This window comes from Salvia miltiorrhiza, chromosome 1 (genome assembly GCF_028751815.1).
Source record: "Salvia miltiorrhiza cultivar Shanhuang (shh) chromosome 1, IMPLAD_Smil_shh, whole genome shotgun sequence".
Taxonomy (NCBI): domain Eukaryota; kingdom Viridiplantae; phylum Streptophyta; class Magnoliopsida; order Lamiales; family Lamiaceae; genus Salvia; species Salvia miltiorrhiza.
Window position 1 is genome coordinate 68,144,953 of NC_080387.1, and position 22,001 is coordinate 68,166,953.

At 34.9% G+C, this 22,001-nt stretch overlaps 3 protein-coding genes across 15 annotated transcripts; all 3 read right to left on the reverse strand.

The window, feature by feature from the left end:
* Positions 1–2,434: 2,434 nt before the first annotated feature.
* LOC131005371 (uncharacterized) lies at positions 2,435–8,752 on the reverse strand. Of its 6 annotated transcripts, XM_057932311.1 has the most exons (12): positions 8,566–8,752; positions 5,702–5,843; positions 5,428–5,574; positions 5,046–5,176; positions 4,657–4,770; positions 4,146–4,574; positions 3,728–4,044; positions 3,542–3,641; positions 3,381–3,440; positions 3,213–3,299; positions 3,002–3,130; positions 2,435–2,907 (listed from the first exon to the last, which is right to left on the reverse strand). In XM_057932311.1, exons 4-12 carry the CDS (start codon positions 5,112–5,114, stop codon positions 2,626–2,628), a joined length of 1,587 nt encoding a protein of 528 aa, XP_057788294.1. In that variant the 5' UTR covers positions 5,115–5,176; positions 5,428–5,574; positions 5,702–5,843; positions 8,566–8,752; the 3' UTR covers positions 2,435–2,625. The 6 variants fall into 6 exon arrangements, with proteins under 6 accessions (XP_057788294.1, XP_057788295.1, XP_057788290.1 ...); XM_057932312.1 differs by lacking the exon at positions 5,702–5,843; XM_057932307.1 differs by lacking the exon at positions 8,566–8,752 and having other exon boundaries at positions 5,702–5,964.
* Positions 8,753–11,475: 2,723 nt separating this feature from the next.
* LOC131005365 (probable E3 ubiquitin-protein ligase ARI2) lies at positions 11,476–14,792 on the reverse strand. 4 transcript variants are annotated; one of them, XM_057932298.1, is made up of 8 exons: positions 14,537–14,660; positions 14,272–14,304; positions 13,637–13,916; positions 12,987–13,467; positions 12,265–12,816; positions 12,022–12,188; positions 11,853–11,905; positions 11,686–11,782 (listed from the first exon to the last, which is right to left on the reverse strand). In XM_057932298.1, the coding sequence occupies exons 1-7, from the start codon at positions 14,546–14,548 to the stop codon at positions 11,883–11,885; spliced, it is 1,548 nt and encodes a 515-aa protein (XP_057788281.1). In that variant the 5' UTR covers positions 14,549–14,660; the 3' UTR covers positions 11,686–11,782; positions 11,853–11,882. The 4 variants fall into 4 exon arrangements, with proteins under 4 accessions (XP_057788279.1, XP_057788282.1, XP_057788280.1 ...); XM_057932296.1 differs by lacking the exon at positions 11,853–11,905 and having other exon boundaries at positions 11,476–11,782; positions 14,537–14,792; XM_057932299.1 differs by having other exon boundaries at positions 11,476–11,905.
* Positions 14,793–16,166: 1,374 nt separating this feature from the next.
* On the reverse strand, positions 16,167–21,176 carry LOC131005360 (probable E3 ubiquitin-protein ligase ARI2). Of its 5 annotated transcripts, none has more exons than XM_057932286.1 (7): positions 20,720–21,176; positions 20,076–20,108; positions 19,610–19,889; positions 18,829–19,309; positions 17,788–18,336; positions 17,551–17,717; positions 16,167–16,582 (listed from the first exon to the last, which is right to left on the reverse strand). In XM_057932286.1, the coding sequence occupies exons 1-7, from the start codon at positions 20,861–20,863 to the stop codon at positions 16,422–16,424; spliced, it is 1,815 nt and encodes a 604-aa protein (XP_057788269.1). In that variant the 5' UTR covers positions 20,864–21,176; the 3' UTR covers positions 16,167–16,421. The 5 variants fall into 5 exon arrangements, with proteins under 5 accessions (XP_057788269.1, XP_057788271.1, XP_057788270.1 ...); XM_057932288.1 differs by having other exon boundaries at positions 16,167–16,708; positions 17,543–17,717; positions 20,720–21,095; XM_057932287.1 differs by having other exon boundaries at positions 17,563–17,717; positions 20,720–21,094.
* Positions 21,177–22,001: the final 825 nt, after the last annotated feature.

Sequence of the window (22,001 nt, forward strand, 5' to 3'; positions counted from 1 at the left end):
TCAATTAATTGTGTGTTGCCACTTGAAAATCTGTTTGTAATAGATATCAATGATGAATATCATGGGCTTGAATGGATGATAGTATCAATTGAATCTCAATAAACTCAAGGTCTATATTGCATAGGTACGGGGTGCGGATGCGGGGGCGATACGATACGAGTACGAGGATACGGATTTTAAAAAATTATAGGGTGCGATTCGGCAATGATACATCTAATTATTAAAATTTTATGATATATAATGCTTATAAAATATATACAATTTAAATTTTCTTAAATTAATTATATGTAATTTACATTTTATTTTACCCAAAAGTTAAGCATTTTCAATTATAGAAGTTAATTGAGCAACAATATAACGATTCAAATATTATTAGTCCAATATATAAGTCATAACTGAAAATAAAATTATCAAAATAACCTTGTGTAGGCCTTTCGTGCACGAGATACGTGAATTTCGCCTATGGAATTTGCGAATCCGGTTTATTTTTATAAATTATTTTAAAAGATACGCCACGTGGCGAATCGGGTGCGAATCCGACGAGAATCCGAGAGAATCGCACCCTAGAAGAATCCGATTCGCCGTACATGCTAATTTTTGAAAAATCCGTGCATCATAGCTCAAGGTTAAATAAATATTCATCCTTGGAGAAGAAATTGTAAAGGGAAGAACACGATGACGATGTTGGCTGCATTTTTTTTTTTAGGATTTTGGTATAAACTATATGTCATTCTAATACTCCATCCGTCCCTAAAATAACTTCCTCTTTTTCCATTTTGGGACGTCCCCCAAATAACTTCCTCTTTCTTTCTTTCCATTTTTAGAAACCTACCCCACCACTAATAATACTTTATTTATTTTTACTTTTCATTTTTCACCACTCCCGATACTAATTATAACACTTTTCACAACTTCCAATAATAATTATATCACTTTTTCTCCATTATCAATACACTTTACAACTTTTTATTAAAACCCGTGCCGTCCCCAAAGAGGAAGCCATTTCAGGGATGGAGGGAGTAATACTCAGCATCCCAAAAGAGAAGGGGCTGTTGCCAGATGATATCGTGGAGATGCTCCAGAGCTCGAGAGAATGCACCTTAGTGGGAGTTTACCACACCTTTCGAGAGGCTAATAGGGCCGCTCATTGTCTCGCTCAATTTTCGCGAACTTTAACTCAACCCTCTTGTTGGACCTGTGATTTTTCAGATTGGTTAGCTGCTATTGTATCCGATGACTGTTCATGAATGAAACTTTTGGTTACTGTCAAAAATATAATACTCAGCATCCCTTTAGCCACACCGTTTTGTGATATCGAAATTTGAATTTTACGACTCAGGGTGAGTTTACTTAGACGAAATAAGAGAGACTTATTTATTTTTTTATATGTTTATTACTATGATTTTTTTTTTGAATAAGATGAAATATTTTTTCTCGAGTAGCTCATTTTCACTTATTTTCTCTCTAATATTGGATAATATTATCTTAGGATAGAAATGTGAAAATATATGATAAAAAGGGAGAGAAAAAAAATAGTACGATTTTCTTAACTTTTCTTATTCTTCCTTTTTCAATGAAAATTTTACCATTAAAGTAAGTGCACCCTTAATTAATACTTAAAGTGTTATTAACCCTGGCATTTATATGATGTGCATTCCTTGAACCTCTTTAGTTGCAAGTGATTGTCCATTCAAAAAAATTCAGGCTGAAATTTATTATAAGAAAATAATGGTTAAAAAAATCTTTTAAATTCCTTGTTTCTTTTCTTTTCTACAAAAGAGAATTCTATACTTTCTTTACATTCTTTCATTTTTTTGCACGATAATATTATCTCTTATTTTGTAGAAAATAAGGGGAAAAAGAGAAGGTATTATAAAGAAGAAATTTTTGTTAACCCTCATTTTCTCATGATAAATTTATCAATCAAAGAGAACACATGGAAAAATCGGACCTCACCAATAAGTAATAAAGGGTGAAATTTTTTAGATTTCTTAGGATTAGGAAGCTAAATACAAAACTATTCGTTGAAGTTTATACTTCAATCAAATGAATCATTGATAAACGCATTAAAGTTCTCTATTTATTCACAATGTTAGGCCATGTTTTTGAGCAAATTTTATAAGGCATTTATGAGTTTTGCTTCTACCTAACTTCATATATTAGGTGAAATCACTTTGTCAACTTGAATAATGAAGATGACATATATGTAGAGCCCTCCTTTCACTATCGAACATATTAACTTATAGAACTTCATTCAAGTTAAATGCTATTAATGTGAAAGCAAAATTGTCAACGTTTCAGGTGACACACTACCACCAAATCTTGTGTGGGACAGTAAAAGATAAGGTGACTGCTAAATTTGTTTCTCTGAGGCTCCAATTTAGAATGATGGCTGACTTTCCCATAATTTAGGTTGTTTTGAAACATGCATGTCTGAAAATAAAGCACACACATTGTACAAACAATGCAATTGAAAAGGAGAAGGCAACACAAACTCAATCCTTTACAATCCTCACAACACATACAAATCAACCAGTCTTTGGAATGACAAGTGAATCACATCACAAAAAATCCTCATAACTCAGCGATTCATTCGTCATTCAAAGCTGTGGAAAAAATTGCATGTCATCTGATGAGCTCGTCCGAGAGCAGGAAACGGAAGGCGAAGTCGTGAGGGGCATAATCGACTTTTCGCCATAGCTTCCCTCTATCAGGATGAGGCATTGAGTGCTCAAGCATCTCTGCAGTGCCTAATGGAGACAACCCCATTTCCTTTATGAAATACTCCACATTCTTTGGCACAACCAATCTCCTCTGCTCCTTGTGCACCTTTATGCTCATTTGGATGTACTCTTCTTTAGCCATCTCCAGCTCTTGGTGCACCCTCTTCGCCGTGTAGAGGCGAACCTGCACTCGACCAAGCACGGGATAAGTAACCTACATTGCTTCATTGATTGATTGGGGGAATATATATATGTGTGATCATGATTTCTTGGCTTACTGTTGGATCTGACCGGCATCCTGAGCACAGGGCGAAGTGCAGCCGCGCCTCTTGATGCTTCAATGCATATGATTTGCGCGGATCCCTTGCCTTGAACTTCGTCTTGGGGAAAAACAGCGCGTGCAGCCACTATTTTGAGGCCAATTTTTCATGGTAAAGTTAAGTCTCTCAGCTTTATTATGTGTATGTGGACTGTGGGAGGTTTAGTTACCTGAGTTGGACGAGGCAGTCTGCACCTCAGAATCGAGCTTTGTATAGTGTCAACGCTGATTGTGTGGCCTCCAACGTCGTATGCAGCCTGCAAGATAGTAAGATTAGGTGATGAGATGGAGTCGAGTTGAGTTGAACTGAGTCTAGTTGGAGCAGGGATTTTCAGCACCTTGAGGACTAGGGAGATCCTCTTTAGGCTTCCTCGTGGAACGCCGTATACTATAAACGCCTGTATCGTTTAGATAAACTTGATTTTCGTGGCGTAGTATGAGATGTATTTTGTTTGGAGATACATATGTATTATATAGATCAGATGTGAATTTTTCTTACATGCATTACTAGTGCATTGTGTACATTGATCCAGAATGCTAATTTCTCTTCATGATTCAATCTGCCTGGATCCACTTGGGCCAGTTTAGAAATGATGCACCTGCAAAAACGAGCAATTTAACATAAGTAACATCTACCAGTTGCTGTTTTTAGTAAAGAATTGAGCTCTAGAGCAGAGGATTTAACCTATACTTGTGCAGCAGGTCTTGAACAGAATTTAGCCTCTGTGAATCTCTTACAATGCTGCACACTTGCACCATTGTGTAGAATGATCCAGAATGTTCCTTTGGGAGAGGAATGTTCTGCCACGGCGCTTGTGGAGAGAGCTTGCTGTGAGGCGATGAGAGAGAGAAAGAGCCGAAAGCTTGAGAGGGGAGAGGAGGATCAGACAGATGACAATAGATGGTTGAGATGCATCTGATCATCTCCTCAGAAATCCAGTTGGGAGTTTCTCGGAAGCTACAACGAGGGTCCTCTGCTCGATTACCATCTTCCGACGTGTGCTGGTGAAGTGAAACAAACACGAAAAACATTACACATTAGGCCACTTTTAGCAATGAATGTTTCAAGAAAATGAAAAACAATAGTAGTATATGTTAATTACCTCAAGCATGGATAAAGGCAGAGAATGGTAGGAGTCTAGGGCTTCGGCTACAGCTCCATTCGGAGGCGAAGCTCTGAAGGAGCAAGCCGAGTGAGAGAGTGATGAGTGGCTCCGGTAGATACCAGTGTCTGCCAACGCGTCTGAGCCAAGAAGCTCGTTGCATCTCAGAGGAAACGCGTTATTCGGATCATCCCCACCAACCCTAATCACAGACTCTTCACTCACTGATTCCAAACTACTCTTGGCAACTACTTCCACAGACCTGATCCAACTCGGAGCTTCAGCATCAGTTTTTGGCCTCGCGTCCCCTTTAGGCAGAGGCGATAGCCTCTTGGCGAAGCTGCTTCTGTACATTGAGAGAAGGTACTTCTCCAAATACACAACCTCCAACTCCAGAAGGGCTATCTCTTTTACCAGATTTTCTGCAGGCTGGATTTCACAAACCATATCTTGAAAAATTAGTATAATTAAGCAAAATTTTACACAGCAAAAGAAAGAACAAGTGAGCAACCTGAGAGAGTGATTTGAACGTCGAGTCATCCAAGAGAGGCCGGTGATTCAGCGCCTTCTCTAGCGCGGAACGCACCACAGTTTGGCCCTCTAGCTCTTTCTGGAGCTGCACAATCTGCATGGTTTCAACATGGCATTGTAAAAATTAAGAAAAAAAAAATCAAGTACAACTTTGATTATCTTCATCTTCTTCTTGAGTTGAGTTGAGTTTTAGGGAGCATATGATGTTTTTTCATCTTTATCTAATCAAGTATAGAACATCCCATTTTGTTTAGGATCATAAAGCAGCACCATAACCTGGTTTCAGCCTTGAAATATATCGAACTATACAATTACTACAAACTGCATCGTTTAACATCAAATTAGTATGAAAATAACACATTTAATCACCTCTTCTTTCAACAAACTGGCTGAGGAGAGTTGCCTCTTCTTGGGCTCCAACTTGTTCAAGTGCCCCATATTCTATCAACACACGCAAAAAATTCTTGATTACTAACTCTTCTTCCTCATTTTTTTTTCACCTGCGAAAGATCGATTTTTTTAAAACTTCTTCATGCTACCAAGAAGTCTCAAAACCACATGTAACTGCATTTTTTTTATTGCATATTTAGATTCCTTTGTACTTATTGAGGTAATGATGGGAAAAGAATTATACCGAATACAGCAGAAAACAAAAAGACTATGATGATGAACTTCCCATTTCAAGATTTTCATCATTAATTAACAGCACACCAATGAAGAAGAGAGCAGAGAATATATAAAACCAACATACCTTAGAGAGAGAAGGATGGAGAGTTAATGCATGAAGAAGATAGTAAATGGTTGAGGTGAAATCTCGAGGTATGTACTAATGTTTAATCAAAATTGCAGAGGGCAATAAATGCTAGAAGCGGACAGCACGGCAGAGAGCGAAAACACCCTAAACAGAAACGCAAGCAAAGAAAATAACGCCATGTGAGAAAGCTCCAAGAAGCATTAAATTCGGTGACAACAAAGTATGTTTCTGCATTTCTCTCTGCTCCTGTTGAAAGAGAAAGACTACTCACCCTCACTGCCTCACACACATACACACAGTCTTGAAAATCTGCCTCAGAAAGCTACTGTTGCTGAGACCAAATGGATTCAAACTTCAAACTCTCCATGTCCAGATTTAGGGACCTATCACCACTCCCACTTAGTAATTTCAGCCTATATAAAATGGTGTGACGTGAAATATTAATATATACAATGGCATGATAATTTAGAAAAGGTAAAGGTCTTGGCGTGAGGATTTTCCTAAGAGATGATTCACTTTTCTTTACTAGTTACGCAGGGCCGGCCCTTCTTCAATTCAAATGGGGCAAAGGCCTAGGGCCCCCAAATTTGAGGGGCCCCCAAATTTAAAATTAGTTCTATTAGTAGTATTTTCCTTAAAAAAAATTATAAGTTAGTATTATTTATTAATTTTAAATTTATTAAATAAATATTATTTGATATTGATATTAAAGATTTATTTTAAAATTATAAGTGATACAAATGTGTTATACTTATCATAAGAAAATAAAGTTAATTGTAGAAGTTTTTGAGTTTGTCAAAACATCATATTGTTAATTTAATGTTTCAAATGCATGTAGGATATTGTTAAGTATACCAGTTATTGTAGTGTGAATAGAAATATTTTTTGTAAATTAAAATTGATAAATTCACATTTGCCGATTACTATGTCTGAAGAAAGATATATTAAATGTGCTAACAATTTTGTGCATTGAAAATGAGATATTGAAAACACATTATTTAGGGCTGGTAAACTTGATATTAAAAATGTTATTGATGATTTTGCTTTTCAAAAGCTAGAAGATCAAAATTATTTCATTATTGTTATTTAGTTTATTGTACTTAATAATTAATAATAAAGTTATGTAGTCACACAATCATGAGAGACAATCACATGCTATCTCTATTCGATGACAAAAATCTCAAATTTTAGTGTGCATGTGTTGGTCAAGCGGTAAAGGGTTAATGTCTAAAGCCAAAGGTCTTGGGTTCAAGTCCCTTATGGAGCGGCCTTTAAATCTCTTTATTTAATAATGTTTGTTTATAAAATAAGAAAAAAACATATATAAAAAAAATCTCAAATTTTCATTTTAATAAGGGCCCCTTTTTTCGTTTTCGCCTAGGGCCCCCGGAATGTCAGGGCCGGCCCTGTAGTTACGACTGTCAAAGAATTGAAATGTCCATGATAAGTGTGTGTAAGTGGTGAATGGATTATGATTATTATACGGGTTATTTTTAAATTATATATAGTGCGAATTTTGATACCATGGTGATTTTTTAATTTGAATTAAAAAATACTACAAATATATCATGTACTTATCCAGTGACGTAGCTAGAGGGGGAGGGCAGTGGGGGCACTGGGCCCACTGAAAATTTTAAAAATATTAGGGTATTTTAGTAATTTTATATTTAATATTAAATAAATACATAAATATTATTATTATTTTTAGTAATAATCCCAATTTCTCTCTACTCAATCGTATATGAGATACGATATCGAATGATTGTCTAATATCTTACATCAGAAATTATGAATTTGTAAATATGTACTAATGAAACGATTATGTAGCGATTTCAAAACATGAAAATTAAATAGAAGAGAAATTTTATGATGGTAGAATATTTATTTTTATTTTTGTAATATTATGGTGTAACTAATGTAGCATTATGATTTTATTGAAATTGCTATATATTCGGAGTCTTTTATAATATTATGATTATTACTTTCTTCGTCCCAGCTAACTTGATCAACTTATTTTCGACAGAACTTAGTATTTTAAGTGTCTTTGGTAATAAAGTGAATAAGTGATTAATTTTTTTTTGCTTATATATATTTATTCCATATAAGAAAAATGATCAACTTAATTGAGATGGTAAAAAAAAATATTTACGAAGTTAGTTGGAACCAAGAGAGTATTCCCCCCCCCCATTGAAAAGTCTGGCTACGTCACTGTACTTATCTCGCTTGTTCACTTAATAGTTTAAGTCACAATTTTTGGATAACTTGAGAAAGTTTCGTTGATCTTTCAGTATTAAAAAAAATCAGATTATTTATAGGCACATAGTTAGTTTTGATGTTTTTTTTTAAAAACACATCAACATATATAAGTTGCCAAAAATATGACCTGTGCTATTAAATGAACAACACACGATTTTAAGTTCATACTAAAAAGTTGTCGTGAGGTTAAAGTTCGGGTTATAATTTAGGAATAGCTGGTGAAGTGGTAAGATATATATTAGTGTGCAATTTATTTCTAAATTGAGAAATGATGATATTGAGTATGGGAATGGAAATAAAGATTGAGAAGGTTGCAATAATTAAATTTGTGAGAGTTGGAATTTAATTACATCATGCTTATTCATGCACACATGCGGGGTGGGGTGGGGACTTTGAATTGTTGAAAGGGTGTGACTAATTTTTGTTTTGATTGGTGACTTTCTCTTTCTCAAAAAGCCTCGCCAACTTTGTGTTGGCTTTATGCTAAGTTGTTGAGACTTTTTCTTGCATCAAAAGAAGCAAATTTGTTGGGGCCTTTCGATTCAAGATCCTCCCTTCAACAACAATTTCTGCCATTTTTGATTTGAGCCTCCTCCATGTGTGTGTGTGTGTGAGAGAGAGAGAGAGAAGCTGCATATACTTACATTATGCATCAGAAAAGAAAAGGTTCAAAGTTTCTAGCTATTGCCTATTGATGTTGCCCGTGACTGAAAAATATAATGGCTCATAAATCTTGCATTCGATATATTAAATGAGATACATATTCTAATCGAAATTGAAGCGATCGATTATAACTAAAATAGATAAAGAAATTAGAAATATATAAATGAACGGAAGATTGAGGAGATAGATCATAGAAGTATAGTTTTTGCAACTTACTCATTTAATGAAGACCATCTGCAGCTCTCCACAAACATGTCGGAACCATTAATGATATGTGTGGTGCATAATTGAAATAATGGATTTGAATCCTCGTCTAAATATAGAAACATATAAATATAAGACAGGAATGTCGGTAAGAAAATAAGAAGGTAGGATATATGTCGGTAAGGAGAAAAAAATAAAAACAATGCCCCTCAAATTGATTGGACAATTATTTATTAATTAATTGAAGTACACTAATTTCTTCATTTATTGCATTTTGCTCCATTTATCACTTTTTAAGGTTAAACTACTGTGCTTATTTCTATATAATTTGCATCTTAGAGTTAGGTAAATGCGCTCAGAAGCAATAGCGACGGATTTTCTTCCTTATAAGAAAAATACATAAATAGCTTCTGATCAAATTTGCTTATTTTATTGTTAGAATTTCAATGAATTTTTAATTAAAAAAGATGCATTAAAACGATAAAAACCAATCATGGAATTATGCATGGTAGTAAACACTTTGGGAAAAAAGGTTATCGTATAAGAATGGCTTTAGCTTTCCTCAAAAGGGCTGAAAGTTGGAGGTCAAAACAAAAAGGCATGCAAAAGAGAAAAATATTCTTTTTTGCATTTTGCATGGCTTAATTATTCCCTTATCTCTTGACCATATAGATGCACAACCACAAAAGATGTAGCATTTGTGAGTCACAGCTCATTTAAGGTCAGATAGAAAAAGAAATGCAACCTTTTTTATTGAATGCCGTGCAATTTGATTTTAAATGGGAAAAAAAATCTCAACATTCCTACAAAAAGTTTGGTATCTTTAGACTTTAGGATTACTCCCTCCGTTTTTTTTTAAGTGTCCCATGGAAAAAAAGTACAGATATCAAGGAAGTTGGAGTATTACTTTTATGCCCATATTTATTATTTTCAAAGTGTAATAAATTTATTCTCAAATTTTGAAATAGGACACTTAAAAAGGGGTAAAATAGGAACTTTGTCATTTTTTATTCTCAAATTTTGAAATAGGACACTTAAAAAGAAACAATAAATTTATATTAATAGGACATTTAAAAAAAACAGAGGGAGTATTATTTTGGGGTTTGTCAAAATTTTGGAAATATACTAGGTCTAAAGGACCTAGCATACAACGATAGAGATGACAGAAAATTAATGTTTATATATGATAAATTAAATGTTTTTTTTTAAAAAAAAAATAGGAATTTGCATTTTAAAATGTGATTCATATATTATTTTATTCATCTTTTCATAATCTAAGTGTCGAAACTTCAATCTTTCACTTTTCGAGATAAAGATATGCTCCTATGTTTCATTGTATAATACAATTAAATCTTGTCACAATTTATCATACATGATAGAAATTTTTGTTGTGTCTATCCTCACATATTTAAATTGGCATAGTATTATTTTTTTTTTGAAAGGTTGGTAATATTAATTTTGAGAGCATGGAGTTATACATATATGTTGTTCTTTGTATGGCTTAATTATTGCGGTACAAAAGAAAAGACAAAAATTTGGAGTATTAAACTAGGAATAAAACAAAAGTTTCCACTGACAAAACGCAAAATTAAACGAAATGGTCGCAGAAATTTGTAATAATTGTTGACTTATAGGGGTCTTGAATTTTGTTCAACATGAAATGCCTCAATTAAGAAATTCAAGTATTTTGTCGGTTGCTAGGAGGTTCAAACAACATTGACTATTTGCTTAATTTAATGCATACCGCTATGAATTATCAATTCGAATATTATTAGCTAAAAACGGTCTTCTAGTAAGTCAATCATCGAATATTATAGACATGCTCAGCCAGATCAATTAAATACTTTAAGATTGCATCGAGATTAGTCGTCAATTAATGACTTTGATTATACAGACTCCAAAGTCTTTGAAACTGATGAGCTAATTAATGCCAAAATCATTAAACCAATGTTTCATGTCTGCAATTAATAATGCGTAGTGTTATTAGCGAGACTCATTGCCCAATCAATTCGATACACCAAAGTCGAGCGCACACAAAATTATACTATAAATCAATCTGGTAGCTTTTGAGCTTACCTAAACACATCTCATTATTGCAACGTTGAGGATATCATTTTTAGTCATTTTGTGATAATTTAGCTGAAAAAAAGTCTGAAATTTCAGTCATTTCAATACCATTTTGATGAATTTTCCTTGTAAAATCTTAAAACAGAAAACTAGAAATAGATCAAACTTGAGTTTATATATATATATATATACTACACACACACACACACTAATCATACTTCACAAGTTAAGTATTCGAAAAAGCTAAAAAGATTCGGTTTTGTTAATCAGTTAGGTCTGGTGCAGTATCATGTGATATATCTGACTTTAGCAAATAATAAACGTGCTCTAACCTTTGACAATACAATGGTCAAAGACATCTAAAATTTAATCAATTGAAACAAGAGAAGCAGAATCTTTGTGCCTACATCCCTCAACTCTGACTAAGCCATCTTTCTCGCTAAATTCAAGAGTTATTATTATTATTATTATTGAGGATTAAAAACACCAAGAAGATAGAGAGATAATAGGAATGAAGCACTTTATGCAAATGTATATGTTAATGTAACATTAAAACTAACCGTTAGCTATTAAATTATTCATTTTCATATTAACACATTCTCACTACCCAATTGTAAACACTAATTAATACGTATTCGTTGATGATATGATATTGATACTTTCTCCCATGACTTGAGAGTCGAGTGAATTTATACTTTTAAGGCTCAAAATCTCGGATTCAGTTATCAATTCAAAGTTTTAGTCATTTTATGTAATACTTATTAATTTATGGATGTATTTAAGTACTACCTTAAAAAAAAAAGGCAATATTAAGTAATAAAGGACAAAAATACTCACAATACAGAGCAACATGAATTTTCCAAGTAAGAAATGGATCACATTTAATACTATTACATACAAAAACTCCAATCCTTTAATGGAATTCACAAAATGCACACACCAAATCATTCTAGAAATCTCAAGAAAAATATTGCACATGGTTGAGTTAGTTTTATGTTCACATACCTTATGTTAAATTGGTAGCCTCAGCAGAGAAGTTGAGAACACAATTCACTCACACTGCCTGAAGAGCTTCTTTCATGCCTAGGGCGCTTCCATGACAACAGTCGACTCTCGTCTGAGGTCCCAGATGTCGATGCCTGGCTGATCTCCATCGCGTCTCCTGCAAAATGCACACGCAATGTCAAAAGGGAATGAGGGCCCATGTCATTCTCTAGGAAACGCGATCTCACATTGCATGATAACGGCCTTAGTTGCATCGCTCATGTAGTCATATTGTATGGATCTATGCAGCAGCAATGAAAAGATATATTGAAGCCAACAGCAAAGGGTTTAAACCATTATCATCTGTATATATCTTCATCAAAATAGGCACGTAGACATGAGTTCAAAACGCTATACCAGAGGACCAATCAGCTGCCTTGTGACATTTCTCTTTGTCATTTCCTTGAGAGCTCCTCCCGACAGCGAGCTCTCCGGCCTTCTCAATGCCTTTCGACTGGTATGGAGCAATAATTTGAACAGTGTATTGAAGTGAACCCAATAGATCATTCTCAATACATTCATACCTGCAAAACGAGAAGAGACTATGAATTTCTTCGATGTTTAAAAAATTAGGACTTCTTGGACAAAAACTTAACGCACATTCTTCTGCAGAGGCTATCAGCAATCACCGATAGATCTATGACTTGAATCCTTATCCGCCTCACTTGTTCTTCGTCAGCATACTCATCAATCGGCTCCTCAAGAATCTCAGACAGCTTCTCAACATTCGACTCGAGCTGCTGCTGCTGGTCCTCAAAGAAATGCCGCTTCAGCCCACTTTCTTTCTCTGTCATCTCATCCTCACAAAAGTCATCACCAAATGCGTAGAATGCGAAAGGATATGAGTATGAAAGAGCCCGTCTTGATGTAAGTAGCCTACAAAACCCGTTTGCAACCCAGCTGAAATCTCTTAGTTTTAAGTCCCTTGCTTGCAGATTCGATACTTTGTCCTCGATCATCTCCCACAGTTGAGATTCCTGCTTGAAGGAGTCTGTGTGAGCCTTGTAACGGTTATAGTAATGCACGTATCTGTATAGGTTTCTTTTTGCATGCTCAGCCTTCTTGTTCGTGTCTTCTTTATAACGACCACAGCTATGATCTTCAATACTATCCCAACTATGGCTATAGCCCGTAGCTTCGCCACACAACCAACTAAAGTAGGACATAAAACAATTAGATATCATAAAAACTGTGTAACATAAACACATATAGAGGAGACTTTTCAGATGAGATAAGAGTATGATATGTTGAGATGTAAAGACATGTTCTGTTATCTTGAAATGTACAAGCGCTTCATTTCAGAAGGCGAAAGCAATCTTTACCAAAACGATTGGCCACACACACAACGAACCAGGTTGCAGCCACCGTTTTTCTCAACTGCTTTATGACACTTGGGACATGGCATTGTATTTACAGTGATCCAATTGACCGTCTCTGATTCATCGCGGCACTTCTGTGTCCAGAGCTGCCACATGGAGCACGAGCAAGGGGAATGGGCTTCTGACGAGCAACTGAAACAGAACTGCAAACCACAAGAGCATTCCACCTCACAGAACTCATCATTTTCCACCTGTATTGCATTCCCACAATGCGGCGTGCTAGGGCACCATTTAACCAACTTGTTGTCTTCAATGTATGACTCGAGAAGAATCCTGTCGAATTTCTCTGCTAAATCAAGGTGCCTCGTACCAACTAAGCTCCTGACAATAGCTTCATCACAAACAGTGTTGCATTCATGTGCCATACACCTGATCCTCTTGCTTTGGCCCTCGTTTATTTTGACAACGAAGTGCTCTGTCCAACCTGAAATTCTTAGCATGTATGATTATCAAATGGTAAAGATCATGTGTCGAGAAATTTCCTTTTGAAAACATCACAAACCGAAAATATCAAGCCAAGATTAGAGGCGCCACAACGTAGGATATCCACATTTCCTAAACTAGAAACATAAAAAATATGATATAAAGCTTACAGGTATTGCAAAAGCAATGACCACAGTCCATTGTGGACACGGCATTCACAGACACATCATCCGTACAGATATGGCAGAGAAGCGTAGAGGAAGATTCCGGTGGAGTGACAACAAGGAGTTCATCCCTGGTGACTCCCACTTGTGTAAACATACGAGATTCCCCTTTCTCGAAGTAAGCTGTGATCAGCTTCTCAACATCCCATCTGTAATGAATCAGAAGAGTTCTGGCATGGTGTTCTCTCACAGATAGCAACTCCATCACTGTCTGCAAATCTTCCCTCTAACAACATCACAAGAAACTCAATCTTCAATTCAACTACATGCATATGCCATACCCATCCTTTTTATGAGGAAACAACAAACGAACTCTTATCTCACTTTCTTGAAATCAAATTTCCAAAAAACATATGCATTAGTTATACCTTTTCAGCAAAAACACTAGTTTAAATGGGCTCAATAGGATCCCAAAAGTGTCCACATTCAAATTTCAGAAAACTTAATCTAAAGCAAAAAAAAAGGAAACAAAAAAAACACACACACACAATATTAAATACATCACTATCTAGCATATATTTTCACAGAGAGAGAGGCAATTTCATGAGAATAGGAGCAAGAAATATGCAAGCTTTACATACCTGAGCTGCCCATAAGGACTCTCTCGTGATCACCTGCAAATAATCACGAAAAACACACACCAAATCATTAAACCGAAACGGGCATGCTTCATTCTAAGTTTTCACCAACTAAGATTCCTCTATTATCTTCATATCCACAACAAAGGCACAAACGCAAGCAACGGTTTTTAGGCAAATAGATGTCATTAATGGCGTTAATTAAACTCAAGCAATACAAGTAACTCAATTAATTAATGTAATAAAGATGATCAGAATGATGAGAAACCTTCAAACCCATGGAACAGCATCGAGATTAAGTCCATGGAGTCAACCCATAACTCAGCTATATGATCACTCGCTTTTCATACTTTTTTCCACCTTCAAATGGGTCGGGCTACCCGAATCCGATAAACGGGTTATGTGTCATGTGAAAACTGAAAATTAGTGTTACCGACTTACCGTTTCGACCGGGTTGATCCGAGTCGTATCCGGACCCAACTACAGCAATGTTCAAATTAGGAGCATTTGAAACCAGGTTCAATGATTAACATTAACTAAGTTTCGTTCTATTTAAGGTTTGAACTTTTATTTAATTACATTTTTTTTAATTATCATCTCATTTTTTATTTTATTTTTATCGATGTGTGAATTATACATGTTCTGAAAATTGCTATAAATACTTTCAAAATACATGATTAAACGATGGGGATAATTTAATGTAAGAAAATAGAAATATTGAGTCTTGATTTTTTTATTTTTTTTAACCAACATTTTGTAGTTTAGAGGCCAATTCATTAGGTTACATTTTTTTTATTTGAATGTCTCATTTCAATAGTCGCTTCTTTGGATAGAAAGTTAATACATAATAAATAATCTTACATAACTCATTATTTACATTAGTATATGATTATGTCCACACATAATTATCTCTTTTTTTTCATTTAAAAAGAATATTTTCATTTATGTCTTATACTTTTTTGACATATAAATCCTAAAAAAATTACTTTTTCTATTACTATTTTATTATAAATTATTCATTTTTTAACATTCGTGCCCGGTCCTTGTGGCCTATTGAATTAGGACGAATGGAGTAACATAATTCTCATAGATATGGATATAAATGAATCGAATCAAAATAAATATTACTATATTAGATTCGTATTCGTAAAATATTTACACGTTCGAATCAATATTTGAATATATTTCGAATCTTATTTGCGATTTGTATTCGATTCGCACATTGATTCGCGAATATTCAAATATTCGTTTAATTTTTTTAAAATGTATTTTAAACAATACAAATTGAATATTCAATTTAGAATTTTTTGAATATTCAATTCGATTCAAATATATCCAATTTACACTTTTGAAGAAAAAATATTCTAAAATAATTTTGATTTATTCGTAGAATTTATTAATTTATTAATAAAATTTTCAATAAAATCATACCTTATAAAAATACAAAGAAATATGATATATATGGGAAATTCTTTCTTTCACCACAGCCACACTGCACTAGTACGAATGTACGATTATTCGTACGATTGAAAGCTAATCAAATAATTTATATTTAATTCGAAATTCGAATATAAATATTCAATGCAATTCAATTATTATTCAAATATAAATACAAAATCACAATATTCAATTGGTTTACAATCCTATTAAATCACACTCGAACCAATTTTTTGGTACACGAGTATATATGACCAATTGTTGAAATTCAAACAATACTCCAATGAAATTTTAGATGTTAATCCAACCGAAGCAAATGAAATTCCAACTCACAATTTCAAAATCATACCGCACTTCGCTTTAAACAAACCTAGTATTCAAAACATTCGAATGCTATAGAGAGAAAAAAGAATAGGTCGATTCACTAGAAAAGCAAGAAGCATATATATATATATGTAGCATTCCGCAGCAATTGACCCCAATTTTATTAATATTATTAATAAATTTTAGCACCACAACCAGATATATACCATCCAATATTTTCCTATACATTAGAATACGATCCCAAAAAAAAAACTGTACATAGTTAAACTACTTTACTTCCATACCATATCTAAGGTAGGATGCTCGAGGAACCATATAATTAACCGTCAAAAAGGGCCATGAAATTCTCAAAAGGCTGCTTCTTCGCCACCATCATCTTACGATGTACTCTATTATTTATAATTGTAAGCATTTACTGGATGAGCTTGTGCAGGCAGGTTGAGATCAATGACGCTACCTGTGTTACTTTCTTTCCTAGGGCGCTTCCGCGACAGCTGAGGGCACTTGCTCGAAGTCCCAGATGCCGAAGGCTGGCCAGTTTCTATCGACTCCCCTACAGAAATGCATGACCGAGTGTCAACAGATGCGATAAGGTTCTGGCATTTAGCAGATACTCAGATTAAGGTGACCATTAGCTTTACTGTTGACCTTTAAGCGGACATTTCTTACCAGGAAGATCCTATGAAACAGACTTGCCTCAGTAACAGAAGAATAAGCACGATAAGGGCTTGATAACACATACAATAAGATATACATTTTCTTACCAGGAAAATCCTAAGAAATAGTTCAATACAATATACATTCAGATTCGATAAGATTTGCATTAACAGAAGAATCGATAAGGGCTTCATAACACATTGGGAGTGACACAATAGGATAGAGATTTTTCCAATCCAAATTGGCCTTGTGACACAATTCAAAAGACAAGATAGACTTACATATCGTGGAAAATTGACCGTGGTACTTGATACAAGGAAAGATGTTTTTAAGTTTAACTTTTCGATCTTCAATACAGTCACGTTTTTTATTGCTACCAGAACAATTTGAAAACTATGTCTTCATTGCCTGAATTCATGAAAAGATATGGGAAATTCTTAGCATCTCTAAACAATACTTAATTTCTTTCTTTAGTGATCCAATAAAAGATTTGGGAAATTCTTAGCATCTCTAACAATAAATGATCGACCTAAATCCTATGGCCGACTAACTTAAAAAACCAGAACTAAAGACATGGAAACTTCAAATATTTAGGCTAAAGTCATTTGTCATTAACTGTTTCCCATTACTTATCAAGAATTCAATCTTTTCAAATCCCTAGCACACTACTTTCTTGGTTCCAAGTAACTGCATTGGTACTCCCGTTTAACGATAGTGATCCAATAAAAAGGAATTTATCACATCATTGAGTAGTATGTAAGTCTATGCAGCAACAACAAACAGATCAGGTGAAGATCTATAGCAAAATCATTTCCACGTCAATCATGAATATAAGAAGCCAGAGGTAAATTCAAACCGCTTTACCAGTGGACTGACCAGCTGCCTCCTGACATTTACTATTGCTATTTGCTAGAGTGCTCCCTCCAAAAGTTAGCTCCTCTGCTTTCTCAATGCCTTTTGACTGGTAAGGAGCTATACTGTGAATGGTATATTGAAGCGAACCCAACAGGTCATTCTCGATACATTCATACCTGCATGGTGAGCAAGAGTTAGCTTCTTCATTCACCCAAAATTTAGCCCTGCCAGGACGACTTAACTCACATTTTTTTGCAGAGGTTATCAGTGATAACAGAGAGATTAATAACTTGCATCCTTATTTTCATGACTTGTTCCTCTGGATATTCATCAAATGGCTCCTCAAGAAATTTGGATAGCTTCTCAACATTTGACTCGAGCTGCTGCTGCTGGTCTTCAAATAAATGTTGCTTTAATTCCCTGTCCTTTTTCGTCATCTCATCCTTAAAGAATTCATTACCAAACATGTAGAAAGCAAAAGGATATGAATACGAAAGAGCTCGTCTTGATCTGAACAGCCTGTGAATACCATTAGTAACCCAGCTGAAATCTCTTAATGCTGAGTCTCTTGCTTCCAAATTCGAAACCTTTTCTTTAATTGTTTCCCTCAATCTAGATTCCTGCTTAAAGGAGTCTGTATGAGCTTTATAACGATTATGATAATGCATGTATCTGTATAGGTCTCGTTTTGCACGCTCGGCCTTCTTCTCACCATCTTCTTTGTAACGGCCACAACTATGATTAGCAATATGAGACCAAGTGTGGTCTCGGCCAGTAGCTCCACCACACAACCAACTAAAGAAGGAAAAAGAATAGTTAGGAGACATTATGTAACAGGAAATCAAAATTGTGAAACTGCAAGGATATATGCAAGAGTAGTATCTGAGATTATCAAGTCTCTTGATGGCTTTGACATGTGTGCTTTGAGCATTAATAACTACTAATACAGCATAAGCTTGCATATATCCTAATAACACAGTTATCCTTTTGTTATCTAATGGTTACTGTTGGCACTTATTTACTATCACGCACAAACTATACCGGTACATCAACCAATTAGCAAATTGCACCTTTGCGTGGCTTGCAGCTTTTGGCTATTATGAAAAAAACCAGCAAAGATATGCCCATGTACAAGTAAAGAGGGCATGACATGACTTCAAGCCACAGACCATTCTTTTAGGCATTAGACTTTTAGAAGCACTATTCAGTAGAATCAGTAGAAGCACAATTTTAACACACATGTAGGGTGAACATCAACTAACATGCAGAAACAAAAGAATATCTTACCAAAAGGCTTGCCCACATATGCAACTAACTAGGTTGCAACCACCATTCTTTTCAACTGGTTTGTGACACTTTGGACAAGGCTTTGTATGCACAGTAATCCAATTGACTGTCTCAGATTCATCACGGCATTTCTTTATCCAGAGTTCCCACATAGAGCATGAACAAGGGGAATGGGCTTCTGATGAACAACTAAAACAGAACTGTAAACCACAAGAACACTCTACCTCACAAAACTCATCATTTTCTACCCTTATTGCATTCCCACAATGGGGTGTACTGGGACACCATTTAACCATTCTGTTGTCTTCAATGTACGACTCAAGAAGGAACCGGTCAAACTTCTCTGCTAAATCAGGGTGCTTTACACTAACTAGATGTCTAATTATAGTTTCATCACAGATAGCGTTGCATTTATGGGCCATGCATCTGATCCTCTTGCTTTGACCGTCATTGATTTTGACAATGAAGTGCTCTGTCCAACCTGAAAATTTTGCCATATACGAGTACCATCTAGTCAATATCAAACCAGTCAAGAATTTCCTTTGTCCAAAATATCTATATCTATAGACATATATAACTACATAAAACAATAAACAAAACTGAAAGTATGAATTGTATCTTTTAGAAGATGCAACAATAAAAGAATAATAAACAAGAACGTGACATTACAAACTTACAATACCGCACAAGTAATAGCAGAACCTAATGAAGTTAAAGTCTCTCATTTTCAAAGTGCAAAACAGAGGCTTAGATAGAAGCAGATGGAGGTCAAGGTGCTTACAGTTATTGCAGAAGTCGTGGCCACAGTCCATTTTAGTTATATCTTTTGCTGGAACATCATCCATACATATATTGCACATCACTGTAGAGGAAGGTTCTGCTGGATCTAGGTCAACAATTTCAACCATAGAAACACCTGCATCAGAAAACATGCACGATCTTCCCTTCTCAACGTAAACTGCAGTTAGTTTCTCAACATCCCATCTGTAGTGAATGAGAAGAGTTCTGGCATGGTGTTCCCTCACTGATAGCAAGTCCATTACTTTGAGCAGATCTTCTCTCTACACAGACAACAATTTTCCAATCATCAGTCAAGTCGCACCCTTTACATTTGGATCTCTTACTTGAACCACATCCAAATTTCAAGAGAGTCTTATTACTGGAAAAAATAGCTACCTAGAAAGTAGTGCACGTACAAGCAAGCATATTTTAATTGGAAAAGAGAATCAAGAAATATAGTTTCATACCTGAGCAGCTAACAGAGACGCTTCTGTGATTACCTGCAAATAACCCAAAGGGCCAAGAAAACATTCTAAATCATTAAACCAAACCACTATGACGGATGTCAACAGGTGTAGTGAAACCCAGAAGAAGTAACAATAACATAAATGTGAACATCCATAGCCATGGTGTATAAGACAATGCAACATGTCAAACAAACAAATAGGTAACATAAAGCAACAATTAGAAGTTCGGAATAGCTATGCGTGTTACTCAATGGAAGTAATGAAACCAAAGATGTCTAGATACCACAAACCCCTCAAAAACCATATAACAGTATCAATCAGAATTCTATGTACATACCATACTACAAATCCGACCAATATATCTTAACCTCAAACAGCAAAAGTTAACCGCGATATAAATAGAATGAAAAAAAAAATTAAAAAAATAATAATAAAAAAAAATCAGCTTTTTAACCTCGAGAAGCATGGAAAAGCATCAATGTATTAAAATTCAGCTTCTGTATATTCCAAAATCCATGCTTCAAATTCACTCAGCAAAATTCCCATCGCCCCATTCACAAAATCAACCGAATTCCGAACTCGACAGCTAAAAATTAAATTATTTTAACGTGCATTCTCAAAAACTCACGCAAAGCAGCCCATACCTTGGAAGAAGGGGCTTTGTGCGAGAGCCACTGAGCATCGGAATCGTCGTTTTCGAGTCCGTCGAGCGGCTCCGCGTCTTGATCGGACGAATAAGTTTCATCTTCCTCTTCGCTGCCGTCGCTCATATAGTAATCTTCCTCCATAATTAACTTCTTATTATATTAATTAATTAATCTCTCCCTATAAGCACACACAACGCACACAAATAAGTGCAGCTATAAATTGAGTGGAACGAAGATCGCGATCAGATCGGCGGCTCTTTCCCGGGAAATTTTGAAGAGAGAGAAAGAGAGGAGCGAGAAAATCTTTAAAAGGGTCTGTGAGGGCTTATTGTTATTGGGAGTAATATAGGCCTCGAGTCTCATCTTTTACGGCGTCGTCGAGAGCTCAAGTGTGCTATTAAAGCTTTCTAGGGTACGACGTCGTTGCAGTGTGAAGAGGTTGACTAGTTGCACAATGTCAATTAAAATTACAATTAGAACTTTTGATTATTTATTAAGTGAAATCACTCAAAATCTCTATTAACGACAACCAATCAGCTCCGACTTTTCACATTAGATCATTGTGTTTTGCCAAATTCAAAACTTTACAGCCAAACATACCCTTGCTGTTATACTTTATTAATATTTTCTTTTCGAGGAATCCGAAGATTAGTACGGCCCAACATCACAATTCATTAAATGTGAATAGTAATTGTGAGTTACTTTTGTTACCCAAATTTCTTCAATCATTTAAAAGTAAGGGGTTACTTGCTGTTACTATGGAGTTATCATTATTATACTACCTTTCTTCATGCCTCCAACATTAATCAATTTAATACTATAGATTACTTAATGCATAACAGGTTCCTAATTAATACAGGCAATAAGATGCTTACAGTAAACAGATACCATAGCTTCAAGTTAAAAATTCAGGCAATTTTAGAACCATTTTTTTTTTATCAATTTGAGTTTAAAACAATTTTTTTACATTTTTTTTACTTAACGATTAGGTTATAATGTTGGTGCACTAAACTTGACAATTTATTTTAAAAAATCGCAACAAAATCTGTTTTTCTCCCTGTATTTCTAGATTGGGTCTCGACTCAAATTTTGAGCCCATCAGCGTCTTAGAATTGGTAATTAAAAAGTTTAAAATTTATCCCACTACATGAACAATTGATCATAATTGGAATATGGGCCTAATATGTTGGGCCAAGTATCAAACCTAAGTCGCCTGTCTTTGCATCACGGTGATTATTTGATTAACTAGTTACGTTGGTCCTAATACTTTTGCACAATT